Below are 13,365 nucleotides of genomic sequence, written 5' to 3'. Positions count from 1 at the left end.
TTGGCCGTGTATGTGAAGCTTGTTTCTGGGCTCTGTTCTGTTCCGTTGGTCTTGCTGTCCACCCTTGATGCCAGTTCCACAGTGTTTCAATCACCGTAGCCGTAGGAAGTTCTGAGATTGGAAAGTGTGAGTCCTCCGACTCTGTTCTCACTTTTCAAAATTGGCTTATTGGATCCCTTAAGATTACATATAATTTTAGGATGGATTTTTCTATTTTTACAAAAAAATTAGAATTTGACAGAGATTATATTAAATCTGTAGATCACTTTGGGTAGTATTGTCAATTTCAGTCTTCCAATTTACGAATACAGATGACTCTCCATTTATTTAGGTTTTCTGTAGTATTTTTCAGCAATATTTTATAGTTTATGTATAGTTTATAGTTGTAGTATACCCAGGCTTAATTTATTCCTAAGTATTTTATTCTTTTGGATGGTACTGTAAATGGAATTTTTAATTGTTTTTTTTCTTAATTTCTTTATTGTTAGTGTGTAGAAATACAAGTTTCCTGTGTTGATATTGTGCCCTGGAACTTGGCTGAATTTGTTTATTAGTACTAAAGGTTTGTGTGGAATCTGTAGGATTTTACACATGTAAGATTATGTCATCTGTGAAAAGACATCATTTTACTGCTTCCTTTCCACCTTGGATGTCTTTTATTTCTTTTTGTTGCCTGGTTGCTCTGGCCAGAACCAGTGTGGGACTGCAGTGTTGACTGGCTGTGGCAGAGGGGCCCTGACCTTGATCCTGGTCTAGGGGAACAGCCTCAGGCTCTCACCTCCGAGTGTGCCGTTCGCTGCGGGCTTGTCGTAGATGCCCTGTGCTGCGTTGAGGAAGTTTCCTTTATTCTTAGTTTGTTAATTGTTTTTATCAAGAAATTGTGTTGGCTTTTGCCAAATGCTTTTTTGGGATCCGTCGAGATGATGGCGTGGTTTCTGTCCTTTGCGTCCTTTAATGCCGTTGACTGCATTGATTTTCATAAGTTGAACCATCCTTGCCTGCCAGGAACAAATCCCAATTGGTCATGGCATGTAATCTTTTTAATATGCCACTGAATTCTATTTGTTGGTATTTTGTGGAGGATTTTTACATCAGTGTTCATGAGGGATATTGGTCTGTAGTTTCTTTTATTATTGTTACCAAAATGTAGTTGATTTACACTGTTTCATCAAGTTGTGTTATACCACAAAGTGACCCAATCGCACACATTTCCCTGGGCTGTACAGTAGGATCCCATTACCCATCCGTTCCAAATAGAACAGTTTGCATCCGAAAAACCTCCCTGTCGTGGCTCAGTGGTTAACGAGCCCAGGTAGTATCCATGAGGATGCAGGTTCGATCCCTGGCCTTAGCTCAGTGGGTTAAGGATCTGGCATTGCCTTGAGCTGTGGCGTAGGTTGTCGACGCAGCTTGGATCCCACATTGCTGTGGCTGTGGTGTAGGCCGGCAGCTGCAGCTCTGATTCGACCCTTAGCCTGGGAACCTCCGTATACCATGGGCACGTCCCTAAAAAGACAAAAAGACAAAAAAAAAGAGCCAAATGCCCATGCATCCCACTTCCTCCCCTTTCCCCCTTGGGAAGCCCAAGTCTGCTCTTTTTGTCCATGATTTGTGTTTGTTCGTTTCTTTATTTTAGATGGGATCATCTGTTCCATATTTCGGATTCCACAGATAAGTGATACCATATGGTATCTGTCTTTCTCTTTCTGACTTACTTCACTTAGCGCGAGAGTCACTAGATCCATCAATGTTGCTGCAAATGGCATTAGTTTGTCTTTTTATGACTGAGTAATATTCCACTGTTTATGTATGCACAACATCTTCTTAATCCATTCATCTGTTGATAGATGTTTAGGTTGGTTCCATGTCTTACCTATTGTGAATAGTGCTGCAGTGAACACAGGGGTGCGTGTATCTTTTTCTATGAACGTTTTGTCCGGATATATGCCCAGCAGTGGAATTGCTGGATCATATGGTAGTTCTGCATTTAGTTTTCTGAGGAACCTCCATGCTGTTTTCCATAGTGGTTGTACCAATTTACATTCCCACCAAGCGTGTAGGAGGGTTCCCTTTTCTCCACACCCTCTCCAGCATTTGTTGTTTGTTGACTTGTTAATGACGGCCATTCTGACCGGCGTGCGGTGGCACCTCAGTGCAGTTTTGATTTGCATTTCCCTAATTATCAGTGATGTTGAGCATTCTTTCATATGCCCATTGGCCATCCATATGTCTTCTTTGGAGAAATTCTGTTTAGGTCCTCTGCCCATTTTTCAATTGCGTTGTTTGTTTTTTTGTTGTTGAGTTGCATGAGCTGTTTGTATATTTTGAAGACTAGGCCTTGTCTGTTGCATCATTGGCAAAGATTTTCGCCCATTCTGTGGCTTGTCCTTTTGTTTTTTTAATGGTTTCCTTTGCTGTGCAAAAGCTTTTGAGTTTGAGTAGGTCCCGTTGGTTTGTCTGTGTCTTCGTTGTCATTGCTCTAGGAGGTGGAGTGCACAAGCTGTTGCTGTGACTTATGTCAGAGAGTGTCCCACCTACTTTTCCTCTAGGAGGTGGATTGCACAAGCTGTTGCTGTGACTTATGTCAGAGAGTGTCCCACCTACTTTTCCTCTAGGAGTTTTATAGTGTCTGGCCTTATATTGAGGTCTTTAATCCACTGTGAGTCTATTTTTGTGTGTGGTGTTAGACAGAGTTCTGCTTTCCTTTCTCTTACATGTAGCTTTCGATTTTCCTGCACCGTTTATTGAAGAGGCTCTTCTTTCTCCCACTGTATGTTCTTGTAGTTTCTTTTTTCGTGATGTCTTTGGTATCAGGGCAGTGCTGGCCTCGAGGAGTGAACTAAGCAGGATGTGTTCCCTCCTCTTTGGTTTTTTGGGAGCGTTTGAGAAGGGTTGGTGGTGTTAATTCTTTAAATGTTTGGTAGCATTCACCAGTGAAGGCACCTGATCTGGGCTTTTCTTTATTGGGAGATAGGTCCGACTCTGTGTTGAGGACAAGGCAGCATGATGAAGCTGCCTCCAAGGTCAGCCAGGGTCACACAGGCAGAGAAGGTGCAGCTGAGACTTGAGACTGTCTCTGTGGAGGAAGAGAACTGTGCCAGGCAGAGCTTCCTTCCTCGATCCAGCTCCCAACTCCCCAGTGTGAAAGTGGGGCCCAGACTTATATCCCGGGGTGGGGTCTATACTCCGTTGCCTGCCCTGTCTCCCTGCCCTGAACCCTCCCCCACCACACCCCACGTAGGCAGCAGAGGGTCTGGGCTGCAGGCTGCCGAGGCGCCTGCGGTGCTGCCCGTCCCTAGGCCTGGAGTGGCTGTCGGGGGGCCGCCGCTGCCCGGCTCAGCCTCCACTGCAGTGTGTCCACGGGGGTAGCAGCATGGAGCGCAGGTGGATTTTGCAGGGAAGCCTGCAGCCCTGAGGAGAAAGGCGGGAGATTCCCTGGTTAAGCACCTGACCTAGGAGCTGAGGGACAGTCACCCCAGGACGCCTCAGATGAGAAAAAGGTCACCAGGCGGAAGTGGCACCTCGGGGTGGGTGGAGGTCTAACGGCACTGCTGCCCAGACATCAGGGGATGCGGGCAGGTGCGCCAGGACAGCAGGACCCCCGGTCCCGCCCACGTTGGAAGGCCAGCCTGAGGGCGCCCCTCCTCTCTCTCCCCAGGATCTGTTTTTTAAGTACACCTGGAACAACTTCCTGCACTTCCAAGTGGAGCTGTGCGTAGCCGCCATCCTCTCCCATGCTGCCCGGGAGGACAGGGCCGTAGCCAGTGGGCCTGAGGTGGGGGCGGAGCCTGCGGCCTCCAGCAGGGACCCAGAGACCCCCCAGCCTGCCGCCAGCCACCCTGAGGACACGATGGTGACCCATGTAAGTCCGGCCAGTGTCCCATTGCCGCCGTGCCCTGTTTACCCTGCTTGCGCTGAGCCCCACCCAGACTGTGGACATGAGTGCTGACCTGGGCCCGCCTGTGTCCCCTCCTCCAGCCCTCGGGGCACAGGCTGCTCTCCTTTACCAGAGACAGGAAATCACAGAGAAGGTGCCATCCGTGTTTGCCAGGGCCCCAGAGCTGGCGGAGCGGCGGGCTTGAGGGGGACGCCAGAGGACCCCCAAGCCGCCGAGTCTGCTCCTTCAGGCCACAGGGCACCAGCAGCCCTGCCATGTGTTGGGAAAAGCACAGGAAAGAGAGCAGACTATAGAGTCTCACCAGAAGACTCTCTGGGACCTTGAACCCCTGGAAACGTGGGGGCCCTGCACGGCGCTCCTGCTCTCTCCCCCTGACGCTCTCCCGCCAGCACGCTGTGCAGAGCTCACCCCAGGAGCCACATGGACGTGGCTCACACGTGGCCTGTCCCAGGCTGCGAGAGGAGCACTTGGGTGTCAGGGTCCTGCGGGGGGACCTTAGTGGGTGTTCGCTGAGGAAGGAGGAGGTGAGAGAGCCTGTGGGGGCATGTGGCTCAGCCAGGAGGCCCCCCGTGAACACGGGGCCACGGGGGCTGGCCCGTCCCCTGGGCTGGCTGCCAGGCTCGGGCTGGGAGCTTGGCGAGGGGCCCGGGTCTCTGGTTGGAGGGCTGGGAGAGCCCTGCAGGCGTGAGCCAGATGAAGCGAGGGGGTGAACGGCCAGGAACAGGTGGTTTTAGAGACAAGAGCCACAGGGGGTGTGTGTGCAGGGGCCGTGAAGGCCAGCAGGACCCTTGCCCAGATAGCGAGACCCCTGAAAGATGGGGCTGAAGCCCGCAGGCCAGGTGCGGGAAGCCAGCTGCGCCAGGGCCTGGCAGCAAGTGAGACCTGGGGGGCCGAAGGGGAGTGGGAGGTGGTGCCGAGGCAGGAGGAGGCCGGGGAGGCTGGGGTCCCTGAGCTGGCCTGAAGGCCGAGGGGAAGAGACTGTCCTGGTTTGACTCCAGTCTCCACGTGGCCGGCCCTGGGTGGCGCCTGTGGGTGTCTGTACTGCCACGCTGCCCTAGGGCGCCGGGGCCCACGGGTATGCCCGCTGCCTGCTAGGCCCCCGGTCCCGGGGTGGGGGGGAGCCACCTCCGCGGCAGCCCTGCCGACCCCGACTCCTGTCTCCCCAGCTGTTCCACAAGTGCTGCCTGGTCCAGAGGATCCTGGAGGCCTGGGAAGCCAATGACCACACACAGTAAGGACCACTGGGCTCACTCAACGTGGGGCGCCAGGGCCGCCACGGAGGGTTCGTTTTCAAGGAAGGGCTCTACTCCTGCGGGAGCAGCCGTGCGTGCTGGTCAGGGAACCAGCCCGCGCCGTGGACCTGGTCCTGCCTCTTCGTGGCCCTGGCTTCCTGTGCCCTCACCCTCTTCCCCCGTCCCCCATCCATTGGCCGAGACCCCACTCCTGTGCCTGCGGTGTGTCCCCTGTTCTCCCTGCTCCCCGCCCAGCCTCCAGCCCCTGCTCTTACTGAGCCCTCGAAAGACACCTCCTGTGTTCTTATCGCCCCACCTGGCCTCTCCTCTGGGGATCGGCTGGGATCTTTCTGAAACCGACAGGTCGTGTCACTCCCTGCTTGAAAGTTGCAACGGCCCAGGTCCCCAGTGTGGCCGCGGGGTCCACCGTGGGCAGCCCCAGCCCCGCTCTGCCCAGGGCCGCTTCTGCTTCTCTCCAACCTCACCTAGTTCACCCCTCATGTCCTGCTAGGACTGGACCCACAATTTTTTTTTTTTTTAATTTTTCCTATTATAGTTGACTTACAGTGTCCTGTCAGTTTCTGCTGTACAGCGAAGTGACCCAGTTATACATACAAATACGTGCGGTCTCTTTTCCCATGATCCTCCATCACGTTCCATCGCAAGCGATTGGATATAGCTCCCTGTGCCGTACGGCAGGGCCTCATTGCTTATCTGCTCCCAGTGCGATGGTTTGCATCTGCTAACCCCGGACCCCGGTCCCTCCCTCTCCCTCGGCAACAAGTCTGTTCTCCAAGTCCATGATTTTCTTTTCTGTGGAAAGGGTCATTTGTGCCGTGTGTTAGATTTCAGGTATGAGTGATATCATATGGTATTTGGCTTTTTTTTGCTTTTTAGGGCTGCACTCGCAGCATATGGAGATTCCCAGGCTAGGGGTCGAATCAGAGCTACAGCTGCCGGCTTACACCACAGCCACAGCAATGTGGGATCCAAGCCACATCTGTGACCTACACCACAGCTCACAGTAATGCCAGATCCTTAACCTACTGAGCGAGGCCAGGGATCGAACCCACAACATCATGGTTCCTAGTCGGATTTGTTTCCACTGTGCCACAGTGGGAACTCCTGTCTTTCTCTTTCTGACTTACTTCACTTAATATGAGTGTGTCTAGTTCCATCCATGTTGCTGCAAATGGCATTATTTTGTTCTTTTTTATGGCTGAGTAGTAGTCCATTGTGTATAGATACCACATCTTCCTACTCCGGTCATCTGTTGATGGACATTGAGGTTGTTTCCATGTCTTGGCTGTTGTGGACGGTGCTGCAGTGAGCATGCAGGTGCATGTGTCTTTTTCAGTGAAGTTTTGTCCAGGTATATGCCCAGCAGTGGGCTTGCTGGGTCATATGGTGGCTTGATACTGTTTTCTGAGGAAGCTCCATTCTCCTGTGTGCAGTGGTTGTACCAGTTTACATTCCCGCCAAGTGTAGGACCCACAAGGTTGTGTCTGCTCTCAAGTAGCAACAAGAGAACGGGGCCGCCTGGCATTCCCCTGGGTGCAGTCCACGTGGTGCCCAGGAAGGCATATTGCTGCACACGTGTGTGTTCCTGTGTCGGGGGAGGGCCGGCCGCTGTCCCCGAGGGGTCCCTGAGCCACGGCAGCCTGTGGCCAGGCTTGTGAGCCTGGATGCCTCCAGACGCGGGCCCTGGCCGGCCTCGGTCCAGCTCTCCTGCATCCTGGCCAGCTGGTCACAGGCCTCCACCCTCATCCCAGCTCCACCTGGGGGCCGGTCCCGCCCAGCCTCCGCTGACCCCCGTCCTCTGCCAGGCTGGCCCTGGACTCAGGACCACCCCTGCTTCCTCTCCTGGGGGTGGCAGGCTCTGAGCGGGGAACACAGCTGAAAGCGCGCCCTCTCCCCTCCGGGCCCCAGGGGCGAAGATTGGCAGGACCCTCTTCCCGGGGCCTGTGGGGGGAGGCTTGCTGTTCTGCTGGGTCACGCGTGGGCCAGGTGCTGCATCGAGGGAGAGCTGTGTGTTCACGGCCACGTGGGGCGTGCGGCACCACGGACGGGAGCCAGGACCTGCGCTTCTGGGCGCGGAGCACTCGTGAGCAGGGCAGGGACAGGCCTGCCCCACCGCTGCCCCGTGCTCTGCCCACTCCCAGGTCCTGGGTCTGTCCCCGGGCTCCCCTAGGAGCTTGGCACACGCCCGCGGCCCTTGCAGGAGCACTGCCCGGGCGCTGGTCTGGAGGCCGCGGGGGTGGGTGCGGGCTCTGTGGCCTCAGCCCCCGCCACGGCTGCCGGTGTCACTGCTCGGTGGTGACCTGCAAGTGACGCAGGCATGGAGCTGGTGTCCCACAGTGAGGCCATGAGGAGGCTGGCGGGGCGGTAGCCTGTTGGGGCCGCGGGGCCGCCTGGCCTGACGCCGCGTCTCCCCAGGGCCGCGGGCGGCATGAGGCGCGGAAACATGGGCCACCTGACGCGCATCGCCAACGCGGTGGTGCAGAACCTCGAGGGGGGCCCCATGCAGACCCACGTCAGCGAGGTCATCCGAGGTGAGCGTGCGGCCGTCTGGGGCTGCCGGCTGGTGCCCGGGCCGTGGGCTTGCCTGCCCACAGGGCAGCCCTGGGGGCCCCGGGCGCGCTTCTGCGGGGCCGACGCCAAGAGACCAGCTCTTCTCTGGCCGCGGGGCCCGTCTGCGAGCGGGGGAGGGGGCTCTTCCCCAGAGTGGCGCCGGGCCCTGGCCAGGCCTCCTCTGCCCCGGCTGCCAGACCCGAGGGCGGCCACCCGCGCCCTTCCCAGCCCTGGAGTGTCCTGGGCACAGCCTGCAGCTCTGGGTGCCCGGCCTCCTGGGCTGAGCTGGGGGCCTGAGGCACCTCCATTCAGACACAAGAAGGCAGCAGCTTAGGAGGGGATTGTGGCCTTGCTGGGGAGGCAGGGTGCCTCGGGGCTCAGGCCCTGGGGCCGAGGCAGGGGCCTGCTAGGGAGCAGGTGCGGAGGTGCCGGTGGAGGGGGCCGCCCTGCGGGCGGACAGAAAGGTTGGGTGTGCGGCGGCGTGGCCATGATGGGCCCACACCTGTGCCTCCCCTAGTTGCCCTCGTGGGGGTCTCGGCCGTGAGCCTCCATCGGTGGGGCTGGGCGGGGGCAGCCCCTTGGTCTGCACCTGCAGGAGGGGGTCCCGGGCAGAGCTGGGTCTGGGGAGGTGGGAGCGAGCGGGGAGCCCTTGGCCACGATCTTCCTCCCTGTTTCTGGGCTGTGGGTCTTTCCGAGGCTCCGACCGCCCCAGAAAAACAGGGGCCCCCAGGCCCGGGTAGGTGCCATGGGGCCTGCGGGGAGGGAGGGGTGTGGCCGCACCCCATGCCCCCCTTGTGCCTGGGGCTTACGGATGGCCTTCTCTGCAGGGCTCCCTGCGGACTGCCGTGGGCGCTGGGCGAGCTTCGTGGAGGAGACGCTGACCGAGGCCAACCGCAGGAACGCGGTGGACCTGGTGAGCAGCCCCCGCGTCTGTAGACAGCTCACGTGCACCCCGCAGCCGAGAGCGTGCGGTGGAGCCTCTGGCCCCGGGCCGGTCGAGAGGGGGGCCCCTTGGCCCCCCGGTCCTTCCTGGCCTGTGCCCGTGGGGCTGCTTGGCGCGGGGCCCCGTGCACCGCACAGGGAGGCTCATGCCCGCCGCCCTGGCTGTTGCAGGTGAGCACCCGCCTCCTGCACCCCTCAGGTGAGGATGAGGACGTGGAGGCCGCTTTCCCCAACGAGCTGTCCCTTCAGCAGGTGTGTGTGGCCGGCCCGCACCCTCAGCAGCCCCCCCTGCACACCCTGGGCAGCGCCCTGCTCGGCGTGTCACCAGGCTGCCTCCCGCAGGAGCAGGGAGAGGCTTGTATCCCGGGGCCTCAGTCCGTGCCCCCCCCCCCCGCCTCTAGTTAGAGGGACCCCCCCCCCAGGGCACTTACACCTTGACAAGCCTTCTGAGGAGGAGTTCCTGTCGTGGCTCAGTGGTAGTGAGTCCGACCGAGGACTCGGGTTCGATCCTGGCCTCGTTCAGTGCGTTAAGGATCCGGCGTTGCTGAGATGTAGGTGGAGTAGGTCACAGATGCGACTTGGATCTGGTGTGGCGGTGCCTCTGGTGCAGGCTGGCAGTTGTAGCTCTGATTGGACCCCTAGCCTGGGAACCTCCATGTGTCACGGGTGCAGCCCTAAAAAGCCAAAAAAAAAAAAAAAAAAAGCCAAAAAAAGGAGAAGAAGAGAAGAAAGCAAACTCGAGTCCCAGGGCCATTTGGTGTGGCCCCCGTGGCCCGCGGCCTGAGAGGTCGGGTGGGGGGCTGCGGGAGCGCCCGGGGCTTCCTCCGAGCCACCTGGGTTCCTCTGGCCCAGGCTTTCTCCGAGTACCAGGTCCAGCAGATGACGGCCACCTTCGTGGATCAGTTTGGCTTCAGTGACGAGGAGTTTGCCGAGCAGGACGACAGCGTCAAGTGAGCTCAGTGGGATGTGCCCGTCCCCCTCGTGCCAGGGGCCCAGCTTGAGCCTCCAGGGCCGCCTGCTCAGCCCTGGGGGAGCTGGGCTCTGCCCCGCGTGACCGGGTCCCCGGCCTGTGGCTGTCACGTGTGGGGCGGGGGCGGGGCGGGCTGGGGGGTGACGGGCGTCCCTGCCCCCGCAGCGCCCCGTTTGACAGGATCGCGGAGATCAACTTCAGCGTCGACGCCGAGGAGGACAGTGTGAGTCCGCGGGGCGGGGCGGGGCGGTGGAGGGGGGCGGGGCGGCGAGGGGCGGGGCGGCGGCGCCGGCCGGCGGGCGCGGGGACGCGGGGCCCATGCGCGCTGCCCCGCAGCCCGGCGCCGCCCTGTTTGAGGCCTGCTGCAGTGACCACATCCAGCCCTTTGACGAGGAGGACGACCTCTGGCAGGCTGAGGCGACGCAGCGCGCTGCCCGGGTGACCAGAGCCAGGTGGGCGGAGAGGGCCCGGCAGGGGCAGGAAGGGCTGCCCTGGGGCCACTGCGCTCACTGTGCGACCCCCCTCAGGTTTGGGGGCCCCCGGGCCCCAGAGAGCCAGGACGGGGCGGAGCGCGCAGAAGCGCACGGGTTCGCTGCTCGGGCGGGTGCCCTTCAGGCCTCCACCCAGAAGGAAGGCCCCCGCGAGGAGGGCGGCTCACAAGGTAGGTGATGGGACCTCGGGTGCAGCCAGGAGGGACACGGGCCCGCGTGCGACTGGGCACTCTCGCCCCCGCCGCCCGCACTTGCACACGAGTGCCTGTGGCCCCGGCCGCCCTGCCCCTCGGCATAGCCCCTCAGCCACATCGTCACGGTTGGAGGCTGGTGTCCCCTGGTCCCTGGAAAGGCAGGACCACGCCACGGCTGTGGGGCCGGTTGCCTCTGGACCACGGGTCTCTGAGGGCAGGTGGGGGCCCGCCTTCTGCTCAGGGGCCTGGACCCTGTGTCTCCCCCAGCAGGTGCCGCCTGGACGGTATTTGATGAGCCGGGGAGCTCGCTGGCCTCAGGCCCAGCCCCGGGAGCGGTGGTGGACGTGGGCTCCAGTGTGTGGGCGGCCAGTCCCCCCAGCGCCTCAGCTCCGGAGGAGAAAGGCTGGGCCAAGTTTGCTGACTTCCAGCCTTTCTGCTGGTGAGGTGGGGTGACTGGGGGCGGCCCTGGGGCCTGGGTCTGCCTGGCGCGGGCTCAGCATTGTCCTCGTCTGCAGCTCTGAGTCGGGGCCCAGGTGCAGCTCCCCAGTGGACACAGGTCACGGCGATGCCCAGGGCAGCGGGACCCAGGGCCCGGAGAGAAGCCGTGAGTAGGAGCGGGTGAGGGCAGGGGAGCGGGCGGGGCTGGGGTCTCCCTGGTGACACTGGGGACCACAGCAGGCAGTGGGAGGGAAGGCCCAGCTCCAGGCCCAGGCGGCCAGCACCTGTCTGAGCTCCGGGACCCCAGGCGGGCCACCTGTGCACCTCGCTCATCAGAGGCCCGGCCCTGAGCCCCCCATACAGGCTTGGGAGGCCCCCAGGGTGTCAGGGCCACATAGGGAGGGAGTGGAGAGCCCCAGGGCTTAGTGGCGGCTCTCCCCGCACGGGAGGATGGTTCCTTCCCGCAGTTCCTGTGACCTCAGACGCCCTCGTCTGTTGCATGCACCGGACAGCTGGGGGTGCACCAGGCCTGTCCCAGTGTTGCAGGCTGAAGTCCTTACACACTCCATGCTGGCCCCCTGGGTTTGGGGACCCTGAGGCTGTGCCCTGTGACCCCTCTGTCCTTACCTGCTGTCGCTGGCTCCTGGTCTTGCAGTTGGCCCAGCCACCCTGTGTGCCCGGAACGTGTGTGTCACCAGGAAGGCCCCTCTGGGGGTCTCCAGCAGCTGTGAGGACCAGCAGAAGGTGGCTGGTGCCTTGGAGGCTGTCAGCATGGGTCCCGCCCGGGAGGCCCCCCTGACGCCCGAGCCAGGCCCCAGGTGAGCAGGACGGGGTGGGCAGGAGGCCCCAGGGCCCATGTCTGGCTGTCCCCAGCACTCTGCTGGCCCAGGAGCAGGTGGACAGGCCCTGCCGCCCTGATGGCCCGGTGACCCTGCAGAGGCCAGTTTTGGGCAGGAGGGACACCCTTGCTTCTGAGTGGAAGCTGGGGGAGGGGGTTGAAACAGAGCACAAGGCGGTCCCCCGTGGGCTCCTTGGAGAGAACTGAGCCCCCAGAGCTGCCCTGGGAAGGCCCAGAATGCCCTGGCCCCAGGAGTACCCGGTGGGGAGGAGGGTCTGGAGCTGCAGGGAGGCCAGGCCGGGATGGGTGCTGCTGGGCTGGTGGCTGGAGGCCTCGGCACACAGGCCTGCGGGCTCTGGCGTGTCTAGAACGTGAGGTGGCAGCGCGGCCTGGACCACCCTGCGGGGTGGAGCCGCAGGTAACCAGAGCCCATGTGCCGCACAGGGCCGAGTGCGCCACCAACATGCCACCAGGCCTCGCCTCCCTTGCGTCTGCAGAAGTGACCTCTGCCCCAGGTGTGGCCGTCCTCCCTGAGGCTGCCGTGGCGGCCACCACAGTACCGAGCAGCACTGGTCCTAGCCCGGCCACCCTGACCATCTCCCCTGTGCCGGCCGCCGTGGCTGTCACCACCGCAGCCCCCGTCAGCCCAGCCATCTCCTCGGCGGCTGCCCTGGGGTTAGTGACAAAGAACAGGTGAGAGGGTCAGGCCCGGGGCGGGGGCAGGGTGGAAGCCCTGGTCCTGAGTGAGTCCTATCCCCTGCCCCTTCCTGCAGGAAGACGGACGTGGCACCGCCTGCAGGAGCCGCCTTAAACGGCCCCGTGTGATGCTGCCGCCCAGCGTTGGCGCCTCAACCGAGAAAACTACCTGGTGACGCAGTTTGTCTTTTTTATTTAATTTAATTTAATTTTAAAATAAATGCTGCATTGGTAAAGCCGGCAGTTGAAACCAGTTGGACGGCCCAGCCTGCGTTTCTCCTGTGACCCTGAGTGGCCACGAGGGTCCAGCCCACGCACAGCAATAAGGCCTCAGATGTGCGTCTGCCTGTGGGAGCCGGGGCCGTGACCCCAACACCGGGACCGAGGGTCGGACTGGGTGCCACAGGCTCCGAGCCTGTTTCTATGGATTTTTTTACAAATGCAGGAAGAGCCACGTGTTTGCACTTTCCAATCCAGCCACAGCAGAGGGTCTCCGAGGCTCCGGGGACAAATGTGGGCTGGCCAGACAGGGTTTCACTGCCCGCCGGTCCTGGGAGCTGGCCGCGAGCCGGGCTGCACAATTCGACTGCCTTAAAACCAGCCCCTGCAGCCTGGCAGGGTGTCCCGGGCCCACCGAAGTGGGCAGGAGCGGGTACCCGGGGCACCAAGTCGCCCAGCCGTGCTGGGGGGTCTGCAGGGTTCTTTCGTGTTGACGTCCTGACCCTCGGACAGGGCACCCACCCCCCATGCCTCCCAATAAAAGCTGTGTTCTTCTCACTGACCGCATTACTGTGAAGCTGCTGCCCCTTTGGGCAAAGAAAAGGTGTCGTCTCCCCCCCAAGGCCCAAGGCCCGTCCCCCCCCCCCCCCCCCGTTCGACTGTGAGCAAAGACTAAGCTCTTTCTCTTTGTGAAACAAGTTCCGCCTGGAGGTGGAGGGTCAGGCAGGGACCCACAGGACCCTTGGCCTGGTGGCTGTCCTCACAGCCCACCTGAGGCCACCGTGGCCCCACCTGCTCTCACCTCCAGGCAATGGCTGTGCCGTGGCTGCTGGGCCCCCAACTACCAGCCTCTCCGTCTCGGAGGGGAGCTGCCTC

The 13,365-nt window shown here is 60.7% G+C and overlaps 1 protein-coding gene across 11 annotated transcripts in view; it reads left to right on the top strand.

Moving 5' to 3' along the window:
* The window catches only part of PPP6R2 (protein phosphatase 6 regulatory subunit 2), a 75,929-nt gene extending 62,878 nt beyond the window's left edge, over positions 1-13,051 (top strand). For 2 of the 11 annotated variants that reach the window (XM_021091045.1, XM_021091046.1), the window contains 14 exons: positions 3,659-3,862; positions 5,065-5,129; positions 7,567-7,682; positions 8,529-8,614; positions 8,815-8,895; positions 9,496-9,593; positions 9,779-9,836; positions 9,950-10,065; positions 10,141-10,274; positions 10,566-10,737; positions 10,814-10,902; positions 11,392-11,554; positions 12,019-12,267; positions 12,348-13,047. In XM_021091045.1, coding sequence (XP_020946704.1) covers positions 3,659-3,862; positions 5,065-5,129; positions 7,567-7,682; positions 8,529-8,614; positions 8,815-8,895; positions 9,496-9,593; positions 9,779-9,836; positions 9,950-10,065; positions 10,141-10,274; positions 10,566-10,737; positions 10,814-10,902; positions 11,392-11,554; positions 12,019-12,267; positions 12,348-12,399 — 1,683 coding nt within the window. In that variant the 3' untranslated portion in view covers positions 12,400-13,047. Of the gene's footprint in view, positions 1-3,658; positions 3,863-5,064; positions 5,130-7,566; positions 7,683-8,528; positions 8,615-8,814; positions 8,896-9,495; positions 9,594-9,778; positions 9,837-9,949; positions 10,066-10,140; positions 10,275-10,565; positions 10,738-10,813; positions 10,917-11,391; positions 11,555-12,018; positions 12,268-12,347 lie in introns of those variants that run through there. The other 9 variants (XM_021091047.1, XM_013993936.2, NM_001206372.1 and 6 more) reach the window with 8 other exon arrangements.

This window comes from Sus scrofa, chromosome 5 (genome assembly GCF_000003025.6).
Source record: "Sus scrofa isolate TJ Tabasco breed Duroc chromosome 5, Sscrofa11.1, whole genome shotgun sequence".
Lineage (NCBI taxonomy): Eukaryota > Metazoa > Chordata > Mammalia > Artiodactyla > Suidae > Sus > Sus scrofa.
The sequence above is the reverse complement of the archived record's forward strand: the minus strand, read 5'-3'. Positions and strand labels throughout refer to the sequence as shown.